The sequence below is a fragment of the Charadrius vociferus genome, unplaced genomic scaffold, assembly GCF_000708025.1.
Source record: "Charadrius vociferus isolate BGI_N301 unplaced genomic scaffold, ASM70802v2 scaffold103, whole genome shotgun sequence".
NCBI lineage: Eukaryota > Metazoa > Chordata > Aves > Charadriiformes > Charadriidae > Charadrius > Charadrius vociferus.
Genome location: NW_009648061.1, coordinates 3,381,897 through 3,406,615, shown reverse-complemented (window position 1 = coordinate 3,406,615; position 24,719 = coordinate 3,381,897). Strand labels below are relative to the sequence as shown.

The 24,719-nt window shown below is 38.6% G+C and overlaps 1 protein-coding gene across 1 annotated transcript in view; it reads right to left on the bottom strand.

Moving 5' to 3' along the window:
* The window catches only part of CTNND2 (catenin (cadherin-associated protein), delta 2), a 327,283-nt gene that overhangs the window by 173,187 nt on the left and 129,377 nt on the right, over positions 1–24,719 (bottom strand). The window contains exon 5 of the mRNA XM_009883745.1: positions 7,840–7,972. Coding sequence (XP_009882047.1) covers positions 7,840–7,972 — 133 coding nt within the window. The remainder of the gene's footprint in view (positions 1–7,839; positions 7,973–24,719) is intronic.

Below are 24,719 nucleotides of genomic sequence, written 5' to 3'. Positions count from 1 at the left end.
CCACGCTCGCTGCTCAGCCGGGGCACACCTCTGCTTTCATGGATGTCTGTGGCAAAGAACAGGATTTCGCATTTTTGGCACCATTTGAGTATATCATAAAACCACCCAGAATGGAAGCAAAGTGGGACAGCCCTCACAAACATTTTCAACCTGAAACTGCAGAGGTGTTCATATTGATGGGTTGTTGCCAACTTACCACCCTTGAGAAGAACAAAAGGAAATAAGTGAAGTAGAATAAAATTATTATCCCCATTTTACAGGAGAGCCCATGGTCATGCAGGACCTAGGGCTTGAAACTTAGTCAAGTGCTTTCAGCATAAACCCATTTTATTTCAGGTATAGTGAGGTACACAGCTTTTGCTTAATCTGTTCATCCTTTAACACATCTTCACGTTTACCCCATCTTTCTCTTCTCTCTCTGGCTACAATGAAACATAATTCTGTAATTTTTTTTTTGCACCATGACAGAGTGGATTTGAGCCATAGATATGCTAGAAAAAGCTAAAATAACAGATACTCACATTGATCAAACTAATTTTTCTTGTCACAGTTTGGTTTTGTAATTATTATCACTCCCCCCATTGACCAGAGACATTGACCAAGTCTCATTTAATAATTACAGGTCAGTTATTTTACACTTTGCAGTTACTTCTCATGTAAGATATATGCAGTACACCACAATTACTGTAACAGTATTCAGCCTCTCTTGGCTGAAATATATTCTGCAAGTACCACCAGTTGAAAAGCTCTTTGCAAAAATAAAGTCAAAAAGATAAATAAGCCTTGAGGAGTAATGAAAAGTGGAATCCTCATGCTAAAGAATAAAAATCTTGAATATAATGGGATAAGAAGCAATCATAAAGCTATTTGTATACTTTTTCTTACTGTGAAGAGTAAGACTCTGTGGTGCTGTTGATGGTCCTGCATGGAAGTCGCACCTCACTTTCTTTCAGCATAAAATCATATCCTTGAATGACAAAGTGCAAGGAGTGGAACATCTTGTTGGAAAAACTATTCCAATAATGCAAACTAAGACAATTTACAAAAGACAAATCAAAGGCTCATTTCCAAAAATACTTTGAGAATAAAATATTTAAAAAACCCCAATAAATAGCATTTTGTATATGGAAAATTGACAGTAAAAAAATCCCAACCTATATTGCAAAACAACATAGCATTTGTGGATTGACTTCTTACAAAACAGGCTAGAGGTCAGTAAGAACCTGAAAGTTAAGTCCTGTAAAATCAGCATTAATGAGGCTTTATAAAATAATAATAAAAAAATTATTACATAAAGATTGTTTCTGGGTATGTCACTCGGTGATGCTTTAATTCATTAGAGTAATTTCTACCTGTAAAAACACCACAGAAAGATTATTTAAAAGGGACTGTTTGACATTTACTTGCACAGTTGAATACGACTGCCCAGGGTGACAGGGAGATAGACCCTAACCATCCTGCACGCAGTAATCGAAACATAGGCAAGCAAAAGCATGAACATATCAGTGCTCATTTTGGGAATCAGGTGCAGGCAAGCACGCTTTTATATAAACAATCATCATTAAAATAGTAAATTCCTTGTGAAGTCATTTAGGGGAATATTTCTCAAACTGTGAGATTTTACCTAGATGTTTAACACAGGAAAATTATGATTATCAAAGTACTAATAAAACTGTTTATAACTGAACAGGGAAGTATACTTTCTCCGCAAGTATGCAGTTATTGTCTGCACTAAAACGCAATCTCAACAAATGTTTTAGAGCCTCTCTGCAATTTTTACATTACTTTCCAGTATCACCTATGAGATACTTCTTTCATTTAAATTAAATACCATGTCTATATCATCTTGCGTACAGAGATTAAAGGAGTTTACATAATGTCTTTAGTGGAAAACTGACAGTATTGTCACTGGACAAGACAAATTCCAGCCTTTAAGTGAAGAGATTTCAGCGAAAAAGAAAGAGAGAAGAGGAAGGCTATGGGAAGATGAATGCAAAGCTATGATTCTTCTTCAAAACACATAGGAAAAGAAAGATAGTCTGTTTTCTCTGGGACCCCTTCTGGAAACAGAAGGGAATCTTGCAGAACATTACAGAAACAAAATCAAGATACCCTTCAAGGATGATGAGAGCACCTCCAACCTCCCTTCTGATCCTTCAAATGTTATGGAGTGAAGAATTGGGTCAGCATTAGCCAGCAGGTCTAAAAGCAACATCATGGACTGTTCGTCCATCACCCCATACTAAGTGTAAGTATTCCTTGGGTGAAAGCCATTGCTAGAAACAGGTGCATATGTAACCTTGACCATCATGGATCTAGCAGTACTATGGATGACATCGAAGTTACTACAACACTAGAGTTATGTGGATTATAGATGTAAAAGAGATATAGGTCAGAAAAAAATGTATCCTGGGAGATGATGACAATAACTTACATTATATAATGAGATATTTTTTCTTATACAGTTCATGTTCATATTCTATTTCAATCAGATGGACTACCGCACACTTAACAGAACAGACGATGGGAAAGAAAGATGTATATTCAACAAGCCCTCACTAACAACAATAAAGAGCAACATAAATAAAAAAATAATGAAGATAAACAAGAGGTTAGTATAGACTATGCATGGTGCCTGACAAATGAAGCAGCGGTGGTATTGTGTTGAAAGGGTTCTGGGCACACTCTGCAGAACTCACAGAAGAAGATCCAGAAAAACTTTTAAGATTAATGACAAAATGAATGCAAATGATGGTTTGGGGCAAGTTTGGAAAATACTTTCTGCATGCAATGACTCATTTTTTTAGAACACCATGCAATAACATCTGGACAGATACTTTTCCTCTAAGAATGTGTGAGGTGAGTATATGGGAATGCTCTCCAAGATAAAGAGGAAACTGTCCAATCCAGCAAGGTTTATTAAGGATGCAGGGGAAGGCTTCAGGCAGGACAGTTCAGTACTTACTGTTCTCTCATTTGGCATCTTTGCACGATTCTCCTGAGATGAGAACCTCAAGTGCTGCGGCTTTGATGGCAAAAATTAATTTCCTAGCTTGCAGAAAGGAGTCATTGGTGCCAAAAAACCTGAGTGACCTGTTACACCTTTGCAGCTGATGGCAGGCTGCCATATTCCATGAGAGCAAAATGGTGTTGGCGTGTAAAGCTGCACAATTCAATCCTTTTATATGGTGACCTCATACAAAAGAGTAAGCTGTCATTATAGGAAGAAAAATTGCTGTGGAAGAATGAATCCTGTGTTTAACAGAATGTGGTCTTTTAAAGAAATGTTCTCTGCTGACTATTTTAAAACGCTTCTCTTCCTATATCCCCTGCCTGTTCCTTCTTGGCACCCAGGACCAGCTACTCTGGCTCTGCTCACAATCTCACCATTGTTAGTGTAAGAGCCCTCTCCTAAGGAGAAAATGCCATGTGAAAGGGCCTTCTTGTGCTCTTCTGCCTGATCAAGTTTTCACTTGCTTTCAAATATCTGATCAAAACGTCTTCCCTCCTTTCCTTTTGCCTTTTAGTTGCATTCTTCACTGTCATCAATGAAAGAATAATTTATATAATGAATTGCTGAAGTATCCTGAGATTCTGAATTTCAGAATTATGATGCCTAATTGTAATGGGCTCCCTGGTAATTCTTACAGCCTTTAGCCTTCTGCCTCCCTGTGTCCTCTTTCATGTATGTGAGATCTTCAGGGAGGATTGGTCACTGCTCAACAGGAGATAAAAAAATCCAACTACCATAAGACATTAGCAAAAATAATCCAATTTCTTCAACTCCATGCTAATGTCTGCTGCGCCACCTAAGCACCAAGCACAGGGAAAAAAGGTAGAGAATGAGAAGCGTTCCTGACAGCAGATGCAGTGCCTGCCTTGCAGCAAGCAAGGCTTAAGGAGGCTCAGAAGCAGAACTTGCGGAAAACCTTCAGGTAAGAGCAGCAGTGGCAATCACACTTTTAAATAAAGACTAGCACTGAACGGTTTTGAGCAGCATACAAGCGGCAGCATCTGCAAGAAATAACACTACTGTCTTTATCAACAGTCAGTGTTTATCTCATTTACCTATCGCTGTACTGGTATAGTCAGTGCTGGAAAGGGAAAAATAAAAATTTTACCAGAAATGTAAAATTTAATCCACTCTGTAAGTTTTTTTGTGAAAAGGCGAATGACTTTTCACACCTTAGTAGCCAGCTGGGGGCACTTTCACAGAAACAATTACCAACTTTGTTTGAAAGTCCTTTAAATTAGAGAAGGTCATTTGCAAACCTCATTGTTCTGAGAGAATTGCTACATAAAAGACTGAGCAGGGCATTGACGCTTATGTAGCAATAAACGTACATTTAGAGTGATGTCATCATATTCAGAAGTACACCTGTGATCAACATGTTTTAGAAATAACACCTACCTTTATAGAATACTTTCTTTATAGAACACGGTCACGAAGGGAAAAAGACCTCTCGTTTCCCTCACTGTATTTCAAACATTTTTGACTGAATTTCTTTTGCATAGTTGTCTTCTACAGAGTTATTTCCACTTCCTTTTCTTGGGGGGTGACTAAAGAAGCAAGGGGTAGTGTTCCACACTTCAGCCACAGAAATTAAAATATTTTAGAAGAGAAAAATGTAATGGTAAAACCATAAAAGGTGTCAGGAATCTCAGAAATGCATACAGCCATAGCTGCTATTTTCTATTTCTGTCTAAATTTTAGTTGACACTGTTCTACTCAAAAGGAATATAATGGCCTTTGTCCTACCACGTACACAAGGAGACATTTTATATAAATCCTACTAAACTCTTATGAGAGTAGGACAAGTTTACCACTATATAAAAACATAACCGGAAGAATGGTCAGGTTCAGAGGACAGAACATTAATGACCTTTTTGGTAGGCAATGCAGTATAAGTCATGCTTAAATGAATAAAAAAAACCATAAAATTTCAGGATATTTATTTCCAGAATTTTTTGATAAAATAGCCATTAATTGCACTGTGACAATTTGATGTTTATTACTGATAAAGACAAATGAACTTTTTTTCCTGTCAGATAACTCCAGAGTCGAAACTTTAACAACTGCATTACATTTCAAATTCAGTGCAACCAGTAAATAAACTAAATTGTTGCATAATACTATTCATATTCTGTCTGTCTATGTTCAAGTGCATGTTACACATGATGACTTAACAAATTATACAGTGAATTCAATTTGATTTTTCCTCAGTGCCTGTTAGGCGCACAAAATACCAGCAGTTTTTTTAACTTCCACATTCCTATGTTTGTTCTTTCTTCAGGGTTTGAAAGACCACCAAGACAGTTTTCTTTCTCTAGTCCAAGTCGTTTGCTATGTGGAAGCTAGGCATTTGGTATAAGCACAGAGTTTTCTGTGCTTCAAAAGAATTGGAATTTTTCAGCTTTGTAATCTCAAACTTACACCTGGACTTCCAAAATTCATAATTACTTATTAGACAAGGGGTTGCAATGAATATAAAAATTTGGATGTGACCTGATGTTTCTTATGCCTGCGTCTTGTGTCCGAGCTGGCATGCTTCCCTGTGACTGCGTGCGGCAGGACTAGTGCCCTGCTTTCCATGAAGGAGGAATCAGATATTAAATGTGGTCGTTCTCAGACAGAGGAGAACTGGCCTCAACGCACAACTGCAACGCAAATACTTTGCAGAAGAGTGAACACTGATATCAGCTCCTATTTTTCAGGTGTTAGTTCAACTCATAGTCCAAACACATCCTTAACAGTTAGCATGTATGTTGTCCCAGGTAGGTTTTACACCACCACTCAAATTCCTCTGGCTGGACATAAGCCTAGTATGAACCTGGGGTATCTGCTGCGATATCCCCTTATCGACAAGATTTTTAACTTCTCTCATAAAAGGTTCCTCAAGAAATTCTTCTTCAGTGAAGAGCTCAAGAAGACCCTAAGCACCCCACTGAGCCCTTTGGGTAGATTCTCATTCCAATAAACAAACACAGAAACTGTTTCAGTGCTCTGCCGAATCATGGCCTAAACAACAGGATTTATCATGAAAGACTACAGGTTGGTAGATAGAGAGATACAGATAAAAGAGTTTGCTAATGTTGGATGCTTTAGTCTAAAAAGCTTCACAAGGCATTAGAAAAGTATATAATACATCTCAGTATTTGTCATCTTAGAAAAATTCACAGTACCAGAAGTTTGAAAGCATATTCTCAGGTGGACTGTTTAAAAAAACATGTATTTTGGCTTGTTTCCAAAGACAGTTTACGTATTATGGAGTGAGGAATATATCAAAGCCCTGAATAATAACAAATGAAGGGGGGAAATCCTCGTTTTATCTGTTATCCTTTTTCAGAGAAGAAGCTCAGAAGAAGCTGCCTAGTGCTCTAGTGTTTTATATACTTACCTTCACCCTTCCAGCTTGTAAGCCTGAAGCTTATGAAAGCTGATGTCCTAGTGGGATGGGTTAGATCAACAACAATCTGTCTTCTTTTTCCCTAAATGGTTAGCAACAAAAACCAAACCATCTTCTTTCCTCAAATGTGATACCTACCTAAGGGCTCTCAATCTATGGCTAACAGGAGGAAGCACAGATTGTACAATGAATAAATTGCTCTAATCATTTAACTGCCTTTCTCAGAGATTAATCGATTCTTTTACTGAAAAACTAATTTGTGAATAAGGATGAGAAGAGAGTATGGGGAGAGTGTGCAGTTAAAATTTTCAGCAATACCTGTAACAGAGTTCTCTTTCCCAGTGCACAACTGTTCTTCATTTTAACATTCATGTAAATATTTTTTTACTATTATTTCAAAGATGTTTGGGATGATGTACACAACCAGTGCAGTTCTGCCAGTGCCAGCAGACCACATACTTACTCACCTGGGAATTTCCTCAGCATGAGGAAGCCTGGAAGGGAAAGCTGCTATAGCTGGACAGACCCACGGAGCGGTATGTGCTGAGGGTGAGGATAATGAAGCGCTAGCAAGCCAGCATCCCTGCACAGTTCTGACAAATAAGCAATAGCAGATCCTGATCTCAGTTTACCTTTACACGCCAGGCTAAAAGATGCCAGCACAGGCACAGATTTATGTGCACACCACATGTCCCTGATTAGCAGTATCTCTGTGAGGGCCAGGGGAGGCAGCTGGGGCTGGTAACAGCTTCACTCATTCAATTTTAATTGACTCCTGTGTGTTTGTCAGATCCCTCAGAGCTGCCTTCCTTCTGTTTTAACTTGTGCCAAAAGCTGAACTGGTCCCATTAACCACAGGGAACAAGCAAGCAAGAAGTACCGATCAGCTACAGGTACAGAACAAAGTCTATATTGCTGTTTGAATTACATTTTAGATACAATCTGCACTGAATTTCAAGATCATAGACCAATGATCACAGACCAGGCTGCAAACTCAGTGAAATTCACACATTTATACATTAAATCAGGCTTTGATTCAGAATCCTTTTGCTTAATTGTCATCTTCTGTGTTTGTATTTAGTGCCCAAACATCTCTCTTTGAAAATCCTAAGGAAATGACCATATGCTTCAGTGGGATCAAGACTATACCACTAGCTGTTTACTGAACAATTACTGATACATTGTTTAAATGGTATGCAACCACTCCCAATATTCAAAACCAAACAAAAAGAAAAAAAGAGTGACAGTAATATTTTATGCATTTCTTACTTTCTCTAATGGTAGCAAATAACTTAAGTGAAAGCCTGAGTAAAATAGGTCCAAACATACACACATGATTTCTTTTATAACTCTTCTTAAAGTACATATAAATAATTGGTGATGATAAATGGCGGACAGCAGCACTACTGAAAAAACGGATTATAAATCTTACCTCTGCTTTTATTTTATTGTCTCCAAAACAGAGGTGTTGTAAGTAGGCTGCAGCATTGGACTGTACTGAGGGAAACTGATGCTGTAACATCTGTATAACTTCTGGAAGCTCTGGATCTCGCCATCCGAACTCTCTGTGTGAAAACAAACAAGAAAGATTCATCAAAAATTCTGCCATTAGTCGATAAACGTGGCAACAGTTGGGCCAACAAAGAAGGACATGTCTAAGTAAAATCTTGGGTTTTTTTCCCATTGTTTTCAAAGCAAACTTTAAATCAAATACGAAGCTATTTTTCATTTTAAACTGCACTTCTCTGCAAAAAAAAAGGTTATATAAAGTATAATTAGAGTGAATAACTTTATGGAATTGGTTCTCCAACTGCTAAAGTTTCCTAAATAAAAATAGCTATATGAAATCTTAATAGAAAGAAAGAAAGATACACACTCATACTATTATACTTTCTCTGTTAAAATTAAAATATGGAGGCTAAAATCAGAATCACAAATGGTTTGCTATGAAACACTAGTTTGTCAAAAAGTCCTTTTTACTTACTGCAATGTTTACTTGATATAAATTGCTATCTTATACAGAAAACAATGACCTATTTTGTCTTTTAGTTTATTTTTTCTAGATATGGTCCATACTCACTGTAAAGCCATTACACAGCTCTGGCCCTGCTTGAGCAGGGGGTTGGACCAGACGACCTCCAGAGGTCCCTTTCAACCTCAGCCCTTCTGTGATTCTGTAATTTTACAATTATACAATACACACACATCGCATTACTTTTCAATCTTCATTCTTACTACACAATCTAAAGCAGCTACGCGAATACAAAGGTCTTTGCACTTTTCTTTAATCCAACAAAGCATGAAACACCATTAGCATCAAATGAAACAACTGAATCCAAGTGTGCTGAACAAATCTCAGCAGGTATTCTGCAGCTTCCGGAACTGAACTTAATCTGTCACTTCAGGTAAATTCCTCCGTTCTGTGTTTAAGGGTAAAATCATTCATGAAAATGGCTTTGGACTTTGACAAGAGCCAGGCATGCACACAGCCACTCTGCATGAGACACTTAATTCTTGCGTTTTGTCACTTTCCCTGAGAGCTAATTTTTTGTGCCATATAAACATTTTTACTATCTTCCATCTAATGCTACACATACAAGGTAATAGAGGGAAATTAGGGGAAAAAGGTGACTTGTGAAAAAGGTTGTAGGTTCTCTGTTGGAGCTACCATGATCACCTGGGACTTCATGGCCAAAAAACCCCAAGAGAGCTATTGCAGAGTCCAGCTATAATATTTGAAAAAATATTTCTGATCACTAGTTTCCTTCCCAAATTATGGGGAGTCTGCTGCACTGAGGCCAAGTGTATGTCTATCACTGGGAGAATTCACCTGTGTTTGAGTAATCCTTACAGTAGCTCTGCAGGCTCTCTCAAGTAAAATCAGACATCACGCTTTAAGTACAACAGTTGTCCAAGACATTTCATTGAAACAAGACTCATTTTACAATAATAATGAATTAACTACAGAACAGAGGTATTGTCTGTTCTCTTCTCATATGGAATGTTTGCCAGATTAAGAATTGTCATTACAGTTGTAGCTTTATGAAGATTCAGAATATAAATAGTAGATGTATAAAAATACACTCAGAATTTCATTGGCTGTTTCTCTTCTTACAAAACAGATATTAACTCATTAATATTAAATTTCACATTACGTGTTTAATACAAGGAAACAGTGAAGATCTAGTACTAAATCACACATCGACTATTCCATTGAATCTCGAGATGAGATGGACTGTTGGGAAGCTTCTACAAGAGACATTTTTCATGTGTTCAGAAAAATCTAAACATTGAATTGATACTTGGAAAAGTCAGACAACATTGTAAAAGGTATCAGGGAAGGCTAGAAACTTCCACAGCCGAAGATGGCAAACACCATGTTCTGTGTATAACATCTTACTATGACTGTGTTAACTGGTGAAAAGCATGTGATTCTTTGGTTAAGCATTTATTTCTGTTTAAGAATGAGTAGTACAAACCCATAAACAAATCATAAATTGACAGAGGTGATAGAAACAATGTTATCTGACGTGTTAGCTTCCTCTTGTACTTGCTTTCTTATCGTTAACCGTGTCAGCACATGTAAACAGGTTCTTCAAACACATTAGACTTGCCTCCTAAATACACAGCTCTCAGCCAACCAAAGACATCTTCCAACAAATATTTTTAAATAAAAATAAAAATAAAAAAATAAAAAAACTTCAATCCAACAACCTTACTAAGGACAAATTAATTATCCTAGCTCCACTTCTAATTTATTCTCATTTTCAACCATAGATGACAAGTGCAGGTATCGGTATTTTGGAGAGGATACAAAATACCAGAAGAAAACAGCTTGTATGACAAGACAACAACGGGGAACAGTTGAAATTAGTTGTTTTACACCAAATAACTATACTTCAAAGTGTTTGAACTTCTATCACCAAATTATCTCCCAAAGGAAATCTCCTTCATAATATGTGTATTACTTGAAGAGAAAACAAATAAAGCCCGTTGTGTACAGTAGTACACCACGGAGCCTGACAACCAGCTCAGGTTCTTCTTCCTCTTGTCCTGGAATCCAGGCCAGAAGAGGCAATGAGGGGGACAAAAGGAAAATGTCCCTTCGTCAAAGGTACAGTTAATTGTTCTGATGAACCTGCAGTCTTGACATGGTATTTACATATGAAAACAAGGCTGTGCCTACTTTTCCCCTCTCATCTCCCAGAAGAAAAGTTAGCAAACAAGTGATGTATGAATACATGTTGGAAATGCTTGTGTGCACATTGGATGTAAGCAGAAAATTAATTCAGAAAAGAAACCCTTAGCACTGAGAAGTGAGTTTGTCATGTAACCAGTTTTAGGAGAGATAATGAACAAAGCAGGGGAAAAAGTTTAAAAATTTAGCCCCAGTATGCACTGTCATTTCAAGCAGATGGTCTCCAAGATGATTATATTTTTAGTAGTTTCTAAATGAAATACGGTAGCTATATAAAACAAACAAAAACTTCTGTCAACAGTTAAGGCTGCTTGAATTAATTGTTATAATTTTACCAGCCCTCAGGGCAAGAAGGACTAGTTTCCAGGTGTTTAAATTTTTCATTTGTTTTATACAAGTCTCTTACAGGTGGGGAAAAAAAAGTGAGCTAGAGAGAATTTTCTTTTTTTTTAAGAATGGCAAGCTTGTGGCTCTATTAACAACATTTACTTGAAAAATTTATTTATGTATTTTTTAAATTTGGCTTAATTATGAAAAGTTAGGAAGGCTATTTAATGAAGTCAGCTGGCATAGGTCTTGAGAAGGGAGGAGGACTGGAATTACTTGTAGACACAGGTGCAAAACTATCTGGAAGATTTTGCATAGAGGTGGGGGAACTTTCAGGCCACGGCTCCAAGAATACCTATATGACAGAAAATGCATATTCAAATAGAGAGCCAAACAAAAAGTAAAAGAAAACGCTAGTAGAGAAGGTTGGCACGTTGTAGAAGTCAAGAGCTGGAATAAACTGGGTTGCACCTTGGAAAGGTAGTTGAAATTAGATAGCACAATATCTTTTACTGCCCACCAACAAAAGGCAGTAGTCGGCTCATTACTTGATAAAGATAAGGGTCAGATTAAAGGTAGGGAGAAGGATAACAAAAATCAGATCTACCTCAATTTCTGTGAAACATCCGATATTGTGCCACATGGAAATTAGTTAAACTGGCAACACATGAGGATCCAATCCCTAGCAAAATTATAAAGTAGAATTAAGCAAAATTTGAAACTGTAGTGAATATCCTAAACAAACACTAGCTAAGCCTGTGTCCTTTATTAACATCCCCATGCTTACAAAATCGGAATGAGGCAATCCACACAGATGGTGAAACAAGCCAGAAGACTGGAGTAAATCTGAGGAGGTGCGTGGCGTGCAATTTTTGAGAATGCCATCAAACAGTATCTGCGTAGTTGATCCAAAAATGGAGAGTAAGCTCGCATCTGTACTTTCAAGACCTCCCACTACTGCCTCCATTTCCCTCGGAATACCAACACTAAGCCGTTCAGGTGGTGGTGTGGGTTTTTTCACAAGAGAATCACAGCTGTGCAAGAACTTCACAGCTTTGGCTGGAACGCAGCATTTGCTGTGCACTCCAGATATTCTGTCAGGTTGTAAAAAGTGCGTTTGTAGGAAGTGTCCTCATCTGAGGAGACTGACAAAAACATGCCAAGGTGTTCCACATTCGTTCTTTGCTAGAAACTTGTTCTTTGATAGAAACCGTGCTCTAGGAATGTAGGATTGATCTCATTTTGAATCCCGCAGAAGGTTTTAGCTTGAAGAGGTGACTAAGGCAAATGTTTCATGGATTACAGCAGGCTACTGTTCCAGGGGTGGAAGAGGACCCAAAGGGGAAGGCCGAGTTATATGTAAGCTGGCAATATGTATGCCTAGACTATCACAATACGCTACCTTTCATCTGTGAACAACCGAAGAGAATCAACAAGGAGCTGGACATGAGACTACTCTGAAACTGAGCAGCAGAAGCAGCAGCACCAAGAAACCCAGGCTGACTTGGGTACAGCAAGTATTGCATCAAAACCAACTCCTGCTCCTGCCATCATACACGTATGCATGTCAGAAAGGAAAGGAGATGCAGACTTAAGAGAGATTGTTAATTACACAGCTGAGTGCACTGGCTATGTGGGATCGCTTAAAGGTGCTGCTGAATACAGAGTATGTACTGAATCTGAATATTTGCTTGAATTATGCCAGAATTTTCTTTTTCTGCTACTGCAAATGCCGATGACACACAGTAAAGGAAAACCAAAATCCCTGTTACATCTATATATGCACTGATTTTTAAAAGGCTAAAAAATAACTTTTAAAAGCATAGCTCTCCAGTCGGTAGCTAAGGATACCGATCACTTCTACACAGCACTGGAGAAGCAGGTGTGATGGCTCTGTCTACTCTCCATCCATTGGTCACAGTGAATCTCACGAGAGCTTGAGTTCTTATATCTGATTTACATTATTAAAGCAGATCACATCTGATCAAGCAGTTGGCACAGGCAAGCCCTGACACCCGGAGCTATTCCCGTCTCAGCAGCATTCCCCAAAGGCAGTGCTGTGAAGACGCCTGCTATAAAGAACCATATGCTTGACAAAGACTGAACTACCACCAAGCATTTATCAAAGAAGGACAAATTTTAGATATATTTATTACAAACGGGTATGTTTAAACCAGACTGGTCCGTATGTGCCTGTCTGTTTTAATACGCACGCGTACATGTGAGCCAGTCTTAGACTGCTGAAGGAGAGGTTTTCATACATGAAGTGGTACTCAAAGGCAAAGACAATACAATCTGAGTTAAAGGATAATCTCTCCTAGATTTCTAACTCATATATGTTGTGGCACTGCTAATGCCAGTCTACAAGACTTTTTGCTGAACTTATGCCTACAGAGATACACCCTTCTGCTTGCCCCCCCAATCAATAAATAAAGCCTGAAAATCTCTTTTACCTTGTTTCTGAAAGGAGAGCTGTGAGAATGGTTTTCTGGTAGTACTAGGAAAAAACAAACTACATGTAGCTCAGGATCAAACACAAGGAGAAGTAATCCAGAGCCAAGAGAAGATCAAAGAAAGAACGACCTCCCATGTTTAAAGGTAGAAATTTACTTGAATTAAAATTATTTGGAAGGGAATATACCAATACGACAGGAATGTCTCTCTAAGGACTTTATCTTAGTACATTTAGAAAGAGCAAAGACAAGACGTTAAACTGGTAAAAAAAAAATAAATAATCAAAAATACCTAAACATAATCCACAAAGACCGTGACATAAAGAGGAAGAAGCCATCTACCAGTCATGCCCTCATTTTCTTTCTGTGATTCTGTGACAGTTGGTCAAAAAAAAGTGAACAGGTAAGTATTAAACTTAATTTATTGGGAGTTAAATTTGAAGTATTTCCTTAAGTATTTTCCCTTTTTCAAGCATGCTTCACCGTACACAAGCACATACATATACACAGATTGTCAGCCTGGTCTGAATGATGTGCTACAGTTCAAGAGGAGGCAGAACTACTATCTTTGCTTTGAAAATGTAATACGTGAATATTGGGTGCCTTTAGCACACAATTTTATGAAATAAAATACAAAGATGTCAATCTCTGTTCCACTTATATTGGGAAACCCTCAAATCCCTTCATCACATTGTCTTCTCTAGTCAAACTTTGCCAAAGAAGTGTATAACAGCAAGCAAGATCACCTTCATCTTCAGCCCCACACCGACATGAACAACATATATCCACAAGATGTAGCAACAGAACATTTGGGCCTAATACAGACCCCTTAGAGCAGCAACAAACCCTTATCAGCAGAGAGCTCCCTGTACTTTTGTTTTGTCCTTTCAAGAAAGATAAACCAAACCCAGACTACTGGAAAAGTTAGGAACAAAATAATCTGACATAGTTTAGGCTAAATTTGGAAGCAGCAGACATAAAGACAGAGAAAAGGCACTGTAGATGTATCTTTTATGAATAAAAATGTAAACTCTAATGAAACAAAGAAAACTATCTATGTTATTCTTTACTCCGACCTGAAAACCTCAGCCTGTGTGAGGTGCTCCATATGACTGATGCAAATGTACCCGGTGTCACAGAATCAGAGTAAACGTACACAACTCACCAAACCTGCAACTCTTGAATCTCACATATCTTCACCATTTGCTTCTTCCTCTCAATGAGTTCTTAACACTTTCAGAAGAGTTGCTGGTGTTAGAGCAGTAGGCTTGACAAATGGTTTTGTAATATGAAAAGATGACTGCAATAACGTCTTCATTGCTGGGTTGCTTAATTTTTTTTAATACATGAACAACTGTAAATTTGATTTACAGGCAAAAAATTGTATGAATGGTACAATGGAATGAGAAAAAAGGAGGAAGCATTTCACTACACAGTCTAATGACACCTGAGGTATGGGAAAAATTGATTTCGTATCTCGTCAGCACTTAAGCAAGCAAACATTGGAAAGATATGCTTGGCCCAACAGTTACTGATTTTCATTTGAGTAACACACCGGATCGACTTACCCAGGTATACTGTGACCTGTTAGTATGTGCAGTGTTAGGATACCATCTGCCATACCTGGACCCACTTTACCGGATAAATAATTTCACTGATGCAAATGGGCAACACTTCACATTCTGGCAATATACCATTTAAATATTGAAGTGTATATGAGCAGACAACAACATTTGATGACACTTCAATATATACTTTATTTTTAGTTAAGCATGTAGCTTACGCCTTCCCTAGATTTCAAATTTAGCACAGCTGAATGTAAAACAGCTGTGCAAACATTTGGCAATCCTGCCGAAAACCTGGATGCTGCTCCTGGGTTATGACATTTTTCTTGGTTTACGCTTCCATGCGGCCTAAACTGGAACCACCACGCAGCAGCGCTTACACAGATTCATCACAACTGCGGTTCTTTACAACGTATTTGTGCCTGCTAATGAGGTGCAGAGGAGGATGTGCTGTGGCAGGTGCACAGGATTCCTGCCCAGCTCTGCCAAGCAGCGATGGAGATGCTCAGCGTGACCCAGGTCTTAAACAGAACCATGAACCTGAGGCCTCAGGGCTAATCCAGCACTTCAAAAACTACAGCAAATGGTTAAAACTGATTTGTACAATGGCAAATATACCCTCCTGCAGTTCTGCTTTTGTATCCTTTATATATTCTCCAATAAGGCATCACTTTTCTGTTTTTACATTACTACCTGTGATTTAGCTTTTAAAATGAGAAAACCATAAGAAGCGAGCTTGTGAAGAGGCAAGATGAGGACTACTTCAACGTAACAAAAATGGTCTGGAGGTGAAGTGTCTGTAGATTTCTTGAACATTTTCACCTTAAGAGGAAAATACTTTAAAGATGATACAGTTGAGTAAAGATTACCTAATGACACTGACCCACGTGGTACTATTTACAGCTCTAGGTTACTGCCTCCAATACAACATGATTACATTCAGAGGTGTAAGTATTACCTGCTCAAGGTTACCCTGATCACATTTACAAATGTCAACTGAAATATATTTATGAACCTTTATGAATAATCTTTCATGCTATCGCAACTGATCTATAAACACTTAATTCCCTCACTCCCGTGAGGCAGCTTTTAAGAAAAAAGTTGCCTGTGTCCTGAGGTAACCATAGCCTGCCGCAGCTGGTGTAATGTTATCTCTCCTTTAGACTTTGGGGCTGGAAGCAGAGAAAAATTAGGAACTTCACTGCTTTAGGACATCTTTAATTTTGCCATTGGTACCACTTGGTTTGTTTAGTGTTTTTTTTATTTGGGTTTTTTTTTTGTTTTGTTAAAAAGTGGCACTCATCTTTTGGGGCTGTTGAGCTGAAAGATTCTTGAAAATCTTGTTTTATCTCTTCCTCTGCAGGCATTTGCATATACAGGGACTGATGCTGCAAAGGCAGAGGCAAATTAGGTAAGCTATCAAGATGTCTTTAAGCTGCCTAATTTATTTTCTTTCTCCCTGCAATGCATAACATTTTTCTGACCCCCTGCTACAGAAGGGTCTTACAGTAGCTTAATACACTGCAGCTATGAAAATATACCAAGTTAACCCTTCCCTGAGAGATCAGCTTATGCTCCCTTCTGTCCATGCACAGGAGTTCACACTTCACAGGGAAGATTTCAGAAGATTGTGAAATGTTGCTCAGCAGCAGAATAGCTGTTACAGATGTGGATATGCTCTCTTCATAGATCAGAAAGGCGGAAACGTAGACAGGAGATTAAAAGAGTAGACAGACCTAAGGGATTCCAGCCTTGACTCTGTCATTGACTTACTTTGTCACACACAGTTATTTACTTTAATGCCTTTCTCTGAGGTTTGATAGATTCTCTGTCTCTGGAGACCTGAAAATCAAAATTGTCTCCTTTTCTAGGACTAGTGTTTCCATTCAGAGGCTCCTAAACCTTTCTGTATTTCAACAACAGAGGAAAAAAGCCTCTGAGATCCTGCTCCTACCTGGCCATGGAGAAACATACGCTTTCCAAAGAACAAATGTTACTCCACAAAACCCTGATTTTCCTAGGGAAATGAGAAGAGGACTTTAGAGAGGAAGATATTTGTTTTTTTTCCCTAAACCAATTAAGCCATCTACCCATTGCAGCGATTAAAAAAAAAAAAAAGAACAAAAAAGCAGCAGGAACAATTTAGCATTAGCCTAACAGCATCAACGTTAACAATTCAAACCACACTCATCTGCAGGAGAGGAAGCTGGCACACTCAATGCTCCCGGAAAGTCTCAGAGCATCCACGTTATCTTTTGAAATAACCATTACCACAAGAGTTCCCAAAAGGTTTTGAGGCACTCCACCTCTCTCCAGTCTAAGCTTTTAATGTCACGTTATTAAGTACAATGAGTTTCATGATAACCAATGTGACAACACATGGATCGTCTCTCCCCATTGCCCTCTGCTTGATCAAGCTTCTGGCCCTAGCAGATCTTCCGAGTTGCAGGGTGGTGACAGGAGAACTGCTTCTACCCTTCTCCAGCAGGGATGATGGAAACTCAAGCTTTTTTAAGTTTGGGGAAATAAAAAAGCAATGAAAATGGATGTTTCCATCTGCAAATAAAAAGCATGGGCAGATCACCGTCTGCGTAACCTGCAGACTGCCGTGGGAAAGGTGGGAGCACTACAACCCATTTTCTGTGTATGTGAAGAGCAGACAATAGGAAATACCAACGGTGCATACAGGTTAGCACAAGTCTCTTTCTCCCTCCTCTCCTTGGAGGTGGGGGAGAGCATCCGTTGTTCATTTCGGTGGCCAGTCCGGCCCAAACCATGACAGCTGCAGAAATACTTTTTACAGCTGGGGTAGGGGCAAGGAAAGTGTGTCCACTGGAAGTATCAGAAAGTATTACTCCTAACTATCTTCTGCTATCTCATTCCTTAGCAATTACTCCATCGAGTGCATTATTGCACTTCCTCACTGCACGGCAGCAACTCTCACCTTATCTCCACACATACATGCCCAGGCTTCGTTCTTAACTATCCAACACTTTGCAGCATTCCCTGTCTTTCTGATGACAGTAAACTCTTCAAAATAGACAATCTTTTGATGCTTAAATAATTAATATTAAACAATAAAATTTAAAGGTGACTCCAAATATCACACAAATTGATAAGCTCCGGAATTTGCCCTGAAACACTCAAACACCAAGTCTGGAAAGCCAAAAGGAAAACCCACATAAATTTCTAATACTGAACTTTTAAAAAATCTAAAAACAAACTGTTCTCATTTTCTTTTCTTACAACAAGACTGCTATTCAATCTTCTAGAGAAGCAGAGGAACTAATTCTGTTCATTAAACTTGCAAGCTGTACAATTGTATAAATGCACTTGAATTTGACCTTCTTGACAAAGGGAAATACAGACTAATAGCTTTCCTTTGCTGCCTTTATTTCAGTTTTCATTAAGCATGAAAAAGCTGGTCTCCTGCATGCTAGCTTGATCTATCTCAATGTACAACCACCAAAACAATGTAATAATGCAAGATATTCTTGACACTCAGGAGACAGAAAGTTCATGGGATCAATAACAAAAGAGTCAAATTGTTAAAAAATTGCTCAAATGGAAAGGTGTTGGTTTGAAGGAAAAATATCCACCAGTAATGAGTAGTGACACTCATACACTATTGCTCCTTCCCATCACATGCCTTTCATCTACTTCAAAGCACGGTAGAAATTCTAGGGATCTCTCCTAATGCAGCACATAGATATCATCACCTTCATGTCAGGCATGGGTAAAGAGAGACAGTGCCTACATGCCTCTCTCACTGGGGAAAAACAGAAAAAATACCAAAAGTTAGAAGAGCCACTATTAAATCCTCAGCCCTAGTTTTCAACTCCCAGAACCAAACACACTGATTCACTGTTAGCTGACTGCAAAAGGTTTTCAAGGATCTAAAAATGCAGAGGGTCTGGACAGTAGTTCAGGGGAGCGCAGGACAAGAAGAGACCTTCTGGGCCATCAAAGCCAATTTCTGGTTGCAAGACTTCTGCTATTTGGCACGTATGCTGCAGCATACGTTGCTCAAGCTACAGATGGCCTCGTGTTTTTATTTTAATCAATCTCAGATTTTGTTAACCCTAACAACAGTTTAATTTTAAAAATGAAAAAAAAAAAAAAAAATCTGTCCACACATATCCATTCAGAAGGGGTGCTGCTTTGTTGTTGCTGTTTCTAACAGGGTGTTTCAATCATGTCCTCTTCTATTCAAAGCACCAACAAACCTAATATGTATCCCCATTTTCAGAGTACTACATCAGGAACCAAGGCTGTACTTCTGCACTTGCAAGAAGGAGTAAAAGGAGAAAGGATGGTTTCTAGCTGGGTATCTCACATGATAACATATCTATTCTCTGTTTGGGCCTCAGGATAACCCAGAGTCTCCACAACGACACAAAAGCCAGCAGAAGAATGACGAGCTCATCAAGGGATAGATAAGACTAGCAGAAAGTACTACCAGTGCGACCAGTACAACACCAGGGAAATTCACAACTCTCAACTACTGTCAGCAATAAAACCAGACCAAGAATAGCATGCCTTACCTAAAAGAATAATGCAAAAGCCAAATCAGAGAAAAAAATTTCACGTGGACGACACTCAAGAGTTTATGGCAGAAGTAGGCTGTAGATTTTAAGTAAACATAAAATAGTCATCTCATATGTATATTTGATAGTTTTACTTCAGTAAAATGCAACTCACAGAAAAACATCCTTTGAACAGGGAAAACCAGCTCCTTTCTTGGTTGCCATCCTATCAGGTTACAACTGGGACGTCACTTTTCTATCCTTTACAAAAAGAATGAGGCTGCAGACTGTTCTGCACAGCGCTTCTGCAGAAATATTTCCAGCTGAACTGTGAAACACTGTATATATCTAATAAATCCACTGCAGAAAATAATCACGCTATTGATTCAGGGCAATTGCCCTTATTAACAAATGAGAGAAATACTGCCAAGGATCTGTCATTTAGAAATCAGAATCAATATCTTAAAGAGGTCTTTGAAACTAGAATATATTAAGGGAAAAAATATGTGCCTCAACCTATCAAAAATTTTTCCTCTGCCTGTGGAAGTACAGCTACCTACAGAAGAAGGGTGTTAGTCGTATGGTACTTAAGACATCAGTTGTATAGCACTTATTTCCAAGCAACATGTTCTGGGGTGGGATTTTTCATCTCATATACTGAATTCCAGTGCCCATTACCTTCAGTGATTCAAGAATTTAGGTGGTGTGTGGTACCCTGCAATGTGTTCTGCCAACTGCAAGAAGCACAGACTGAATTGCACCTTTCCCTTTTTCACCTCAGAGCTAGTGCCTTTTTAAACTTTGGGGTTTTCCCCCCAAATTTCCTTATTTACGCTAAAACGCCACTCTCTCTGACTTTGAAACTGTCCCCTATGTGTTCAGCTGACAGCATCGACTCCAGCTATAAAATGATCCAGTATTTACAACCTATAGCTGTAACATGAATGATTGCCCTCAGACTTCAGCGCCTGTGCTCAGATCAGGGTTACATGCAACTAAGGAACCGGTAAGAGTATTGTTTATAAAATAATTTCTGATATGTTTAAAATTCAAAGTAGTTTAAACTGTGGTTAAAGACTTAAGCATTGATTCTGTAGTATGTGCAATTCATGCAGCATGTGTACCCTATATGAATCTATTCACTTTTGGCCAGACTTAAGAAATCAGATTTTGCTCTGAAAGACTTCCAAAAATGAATAGTCGGTTCACTTGCTAGACTGATGAGAACTGTAATGACAGGTAATGACCCTCATTCACAGACACTGAACCCGTTCTGATACCCATTTATTTCCTTCCCTCTCCTCCCCCGAGACACACTCGGATCACGGCTGGACAGCATAACCTGCTTTATGGAAGACAGGAACACGCTCGGACAGAAGAGACACAAGAGCTCTCTGTCTAGGCTGGCAATCAACCGCCTGTCACACATGATACAGCAGCAAGCTTTGAATTTTTTCCCCTTTCCTTTTTTTCATAGCCACTGATGTCTGCAAGCAGAATACGTATGTTTCTCACACATCCGCAATTTCACATTTTTGGTCCTCTTAGGAGAAAATCTGTATGATTTTGAAATTTGTATTTCAAATTGTTGCTGAAAATTTCAAAGTCAAGTTCAAACACAACGAAGTTCACAGATTTTCCAGCTGTGCTGTTTGCACAAGGGGAGGCTGGGAGTGGGAAAAGTCTGAAGATTTTTTTAGGTCCATGTCAGTACCTGCTGTTCATAAGTTTTCTTCTAATGGCAAATATGAATTCACATAGGAGCTTGTGTTCTTGATATAACCTGATAAAAATGAAACTGATATCCAGTTTCATTAAAACTCAATGTGAAAAAGCCGTGGAACTGTTCTGCAACAGAGGATATTATATCTAGCATTATTTATTTATTAGTGGAAAAATCACTTTTTTGAAATGATTTTGTCTCTGTTTCGTAAGAATATCTCCCTCTTCTATGTTTTTTCATTTAAGCATAGAGAAAACTCTGTCGGCTACACTGCAGATGAAGTTCAGAGCACACCACACTTCAGTTTGACACTGAACTTTTTAACCACTACTTTAATTTACACTGGAGTCTCTTTCACTGGGAAGTTCAGGGAAGAAATATTATGCTCACAGGTGGCTTACAAAGAATTCCTATATATGAAGTTACATGCACAAATCAAATGGCTATAATAGATTTTCCCAGAAGCTGATACTAATTTACATTAAGGAGAATGTTTTGCAGCTGCCTTTTCACACTCATGGATGCCTGAGAAGTACAGCAAACATGGGTATTTTTGGAACATACAAAATTACGTGTTTGTTGGCAAACTCCTGAAGGCTTTCAGTTTCAGTCAGGGATCCAGATAGAACTTGGAAAATAAAGTAATCCAGCTTTCTTTGGTTTTCAGTACTTTACCGCAACTATGCACCTGCAATGTTGTAAGCCTTATCTAGTGTGCATGTGTCCACTGTGTAAGTGCTTAGGTCTTTCCTCCCTTAAAACATACTGAACATAAATTTCAGCCTGCTGATGAACATGAAAAATAAAGTTAGTTATGCACAGCAAATAAAGTCTCTACCTTCATTTGCTACACAATGAGATCTAAAATATATGATGTTGCAATCACTTTAGTAAAAATTACGGATATGTAACTGTCAAACTGTCAATCATACATTTTACTTGCACAATACATATTTTAAGTAAAAATGAAGTTAAGTATGTTGATTAGCTACTTGTGCCTATTGTCATTTCAGAACAGAAAAACTGAGAAAAATTCCAGCAAAACAATAATTAAAGAGAGATTCAAAGTATGCTTCCCATTGGGTTTGCAATATATTCATTTCTCAAGCTTTTGTATAATGGATTACATCTTTTTTTTTTTTTAACTTCTACGAGTAAATAGCAAAACTAATTAGCTGCACACTATTAAGTTAATGCACATTTATCTACAACAATTCAATTCTGACTGTGAAATAATCTTTCTAGCCCATAATTACACTCCAGCTTAATTAGCATAATTTCTGCAGCACATTCCTTAATAAAGAAGCTGACATAAGGGTTGGTCTTAAATACCAAGGATATTCTAGACAAGTAGAAAAAGGGAGACAGGCAGAGCTGCATTAAACACCTATTATATTACCAAGATAGTACATGTAAAACAGAATGCAAATCCAATACTATCTGAACTATCACAAGCATCCGAAGATGCTTTTGCAGAAGATAAGCAAAACACTTAAAGGGCTTGAGATGTCCCTCAGCCACCTCATTAGAAGTGGTCCAGTGGTCCCATGTCCTTTGCAGCTCCTTCATCCCATCACTGCATCTCACCCAGGGCAGCCAGCAGACTACTCATTATCCCGTTCAGTGTATTAGTTTCCTTCAAATAGAAAACGCATACGGTCTCGCATCTCTTACACGAATTTAAGCACAGCCAGTCAATTGCCACTGAAAAGCGCCACTGTACATGAAAAGACCAATCGGTCTCCAGGCTCGTTTAATCTTTGGTTTGCTGGTGAGGATTTAGCAATGAGAATCCCAGTTAGCAGCCACTGGGCCTCTTATGGACACTTCATTCCCTGGTACTTGGGCTGACAACACCCTACTAGTTTTCTGTGGGCCAGTGTGGACAATGTGTACGTGGAGGTGTGTGGACAAGGGCACCTGAGTACTGCTGTGCTTGATGTGAGAAGGAGTTTTGGAGGAAAGCCTCTGTCTCCCCTCAGCAACCCTCTGACTCAGCTTGTTCTTCTCCTGCCTCAGCCCACAATACACTGGGTGCCAGCGTAGATCAGATTTACACATCTGGGCTACGAAATGTAACCTCTGCTGTTACACAAACAGCCATGAGTCTCTCCTGACAATGAAGAACTAAAATGAAAAAAATACTTGCTTGTATCTTCATCTAACTGTTTCTAAATACTGGCAGTTTAAAATTAACTGTTGTCTGAAGTGCTCTTGGGTTCTGTGAAGGATTTTGACTAAATATATGCTATTGGCGGTGATGTCCTTGCACTCTTCCATCGTTACAAATGGTATACAGATAATTTCACCTGTGAAGGATTACCATTTATTGTGTGAGGCGACGAAAGACAGAGGAAGATTTTCAAAATCATCAAGGTGAGTTAAAGCCAAAGTATTATTTTCATGTAACCTCATAAAGGATTTTAATTTAATCAGATTTCCAAAATGCCTAAGACTCTCCTAAAAATGTAGACTTCAACTTTTAAATCACACAGGCACTTTTAATAACTTTACTCGCTCTAATTAACTTTTTATTTTGAGGTTAGTGCTATTAAGCAAGACCAGGACCAAAACGATCTCTGCATACTAATCAGTCACTGCCTCCTGCTGCTGAGATGTAACGTGTAAGGAGACGTCTTAAAAATTCAACACAAATTCAGAGCAATGGAAACTAATAAATCAGTTCTCAGAGAGAAACAAATCGGCAATACCTATGTCAACTTATTGCTTTCTTAGGAATACATACAACTAGGCAAACTCTGCTTGATTAGAATTTAAGATAAGGAAACACATCATAAATGAAGTTATGAAATAACTTTTATTTTTATTCAGGCATATGAACGATGCCATCAACTACTGTCTCCAGACTGTATAACTACTGCCAGTTCAAGAGGTTTCACAAGCACAAGGAAAACTGAAGAAGATGCCCCAGGAAGCTGCTCTGCTGCTCATTCTGCCCGCCCCTGGGCAGCAATGCGATTGGATTTTGGGGCAGCCCCCTTTCGGCAGAAGTGGGGAGAGAGGCATCGAGGCCATGGCCGACTAGTTCTGCACCTGCAAAACCTGCCCGGCCTTTCAGTCAGGGGTTGCTTAGGAGGATGCTCCTGGGACAGGTATCTTGTTGCCTGTTCTGGACCAGCACCAGCCAGGTCTGCGTACAGCGACAGCTTTGCAGGTCCCATCAGTTTGCAACGCAAAGCCAACAGCAGCTAAGCCTTTTGTTAAAAGCCACCCCTTGAACTGGAGTTTAACACGTCAGAAATTAAAAGCTAGCTTGTCAGAAGCCAAGTAATAACCTTTTTGAGACGGTTAACTTTTCTTATTATATTTAAGACCAGGATACACAGGCAATTAAATGAGTCATCATTTCCAAGAGACTTTAACTATCTTTTCTAATACAATTTCATTTTAGCTATCTGTTTAAAATTAGGTTATCTAAAAAAATACTAAGGTAGACGATATTATCAAAAGATGCTAATGATTTTGGCTGCCAAACTACAGAGGCCTGGCTATAAATGAG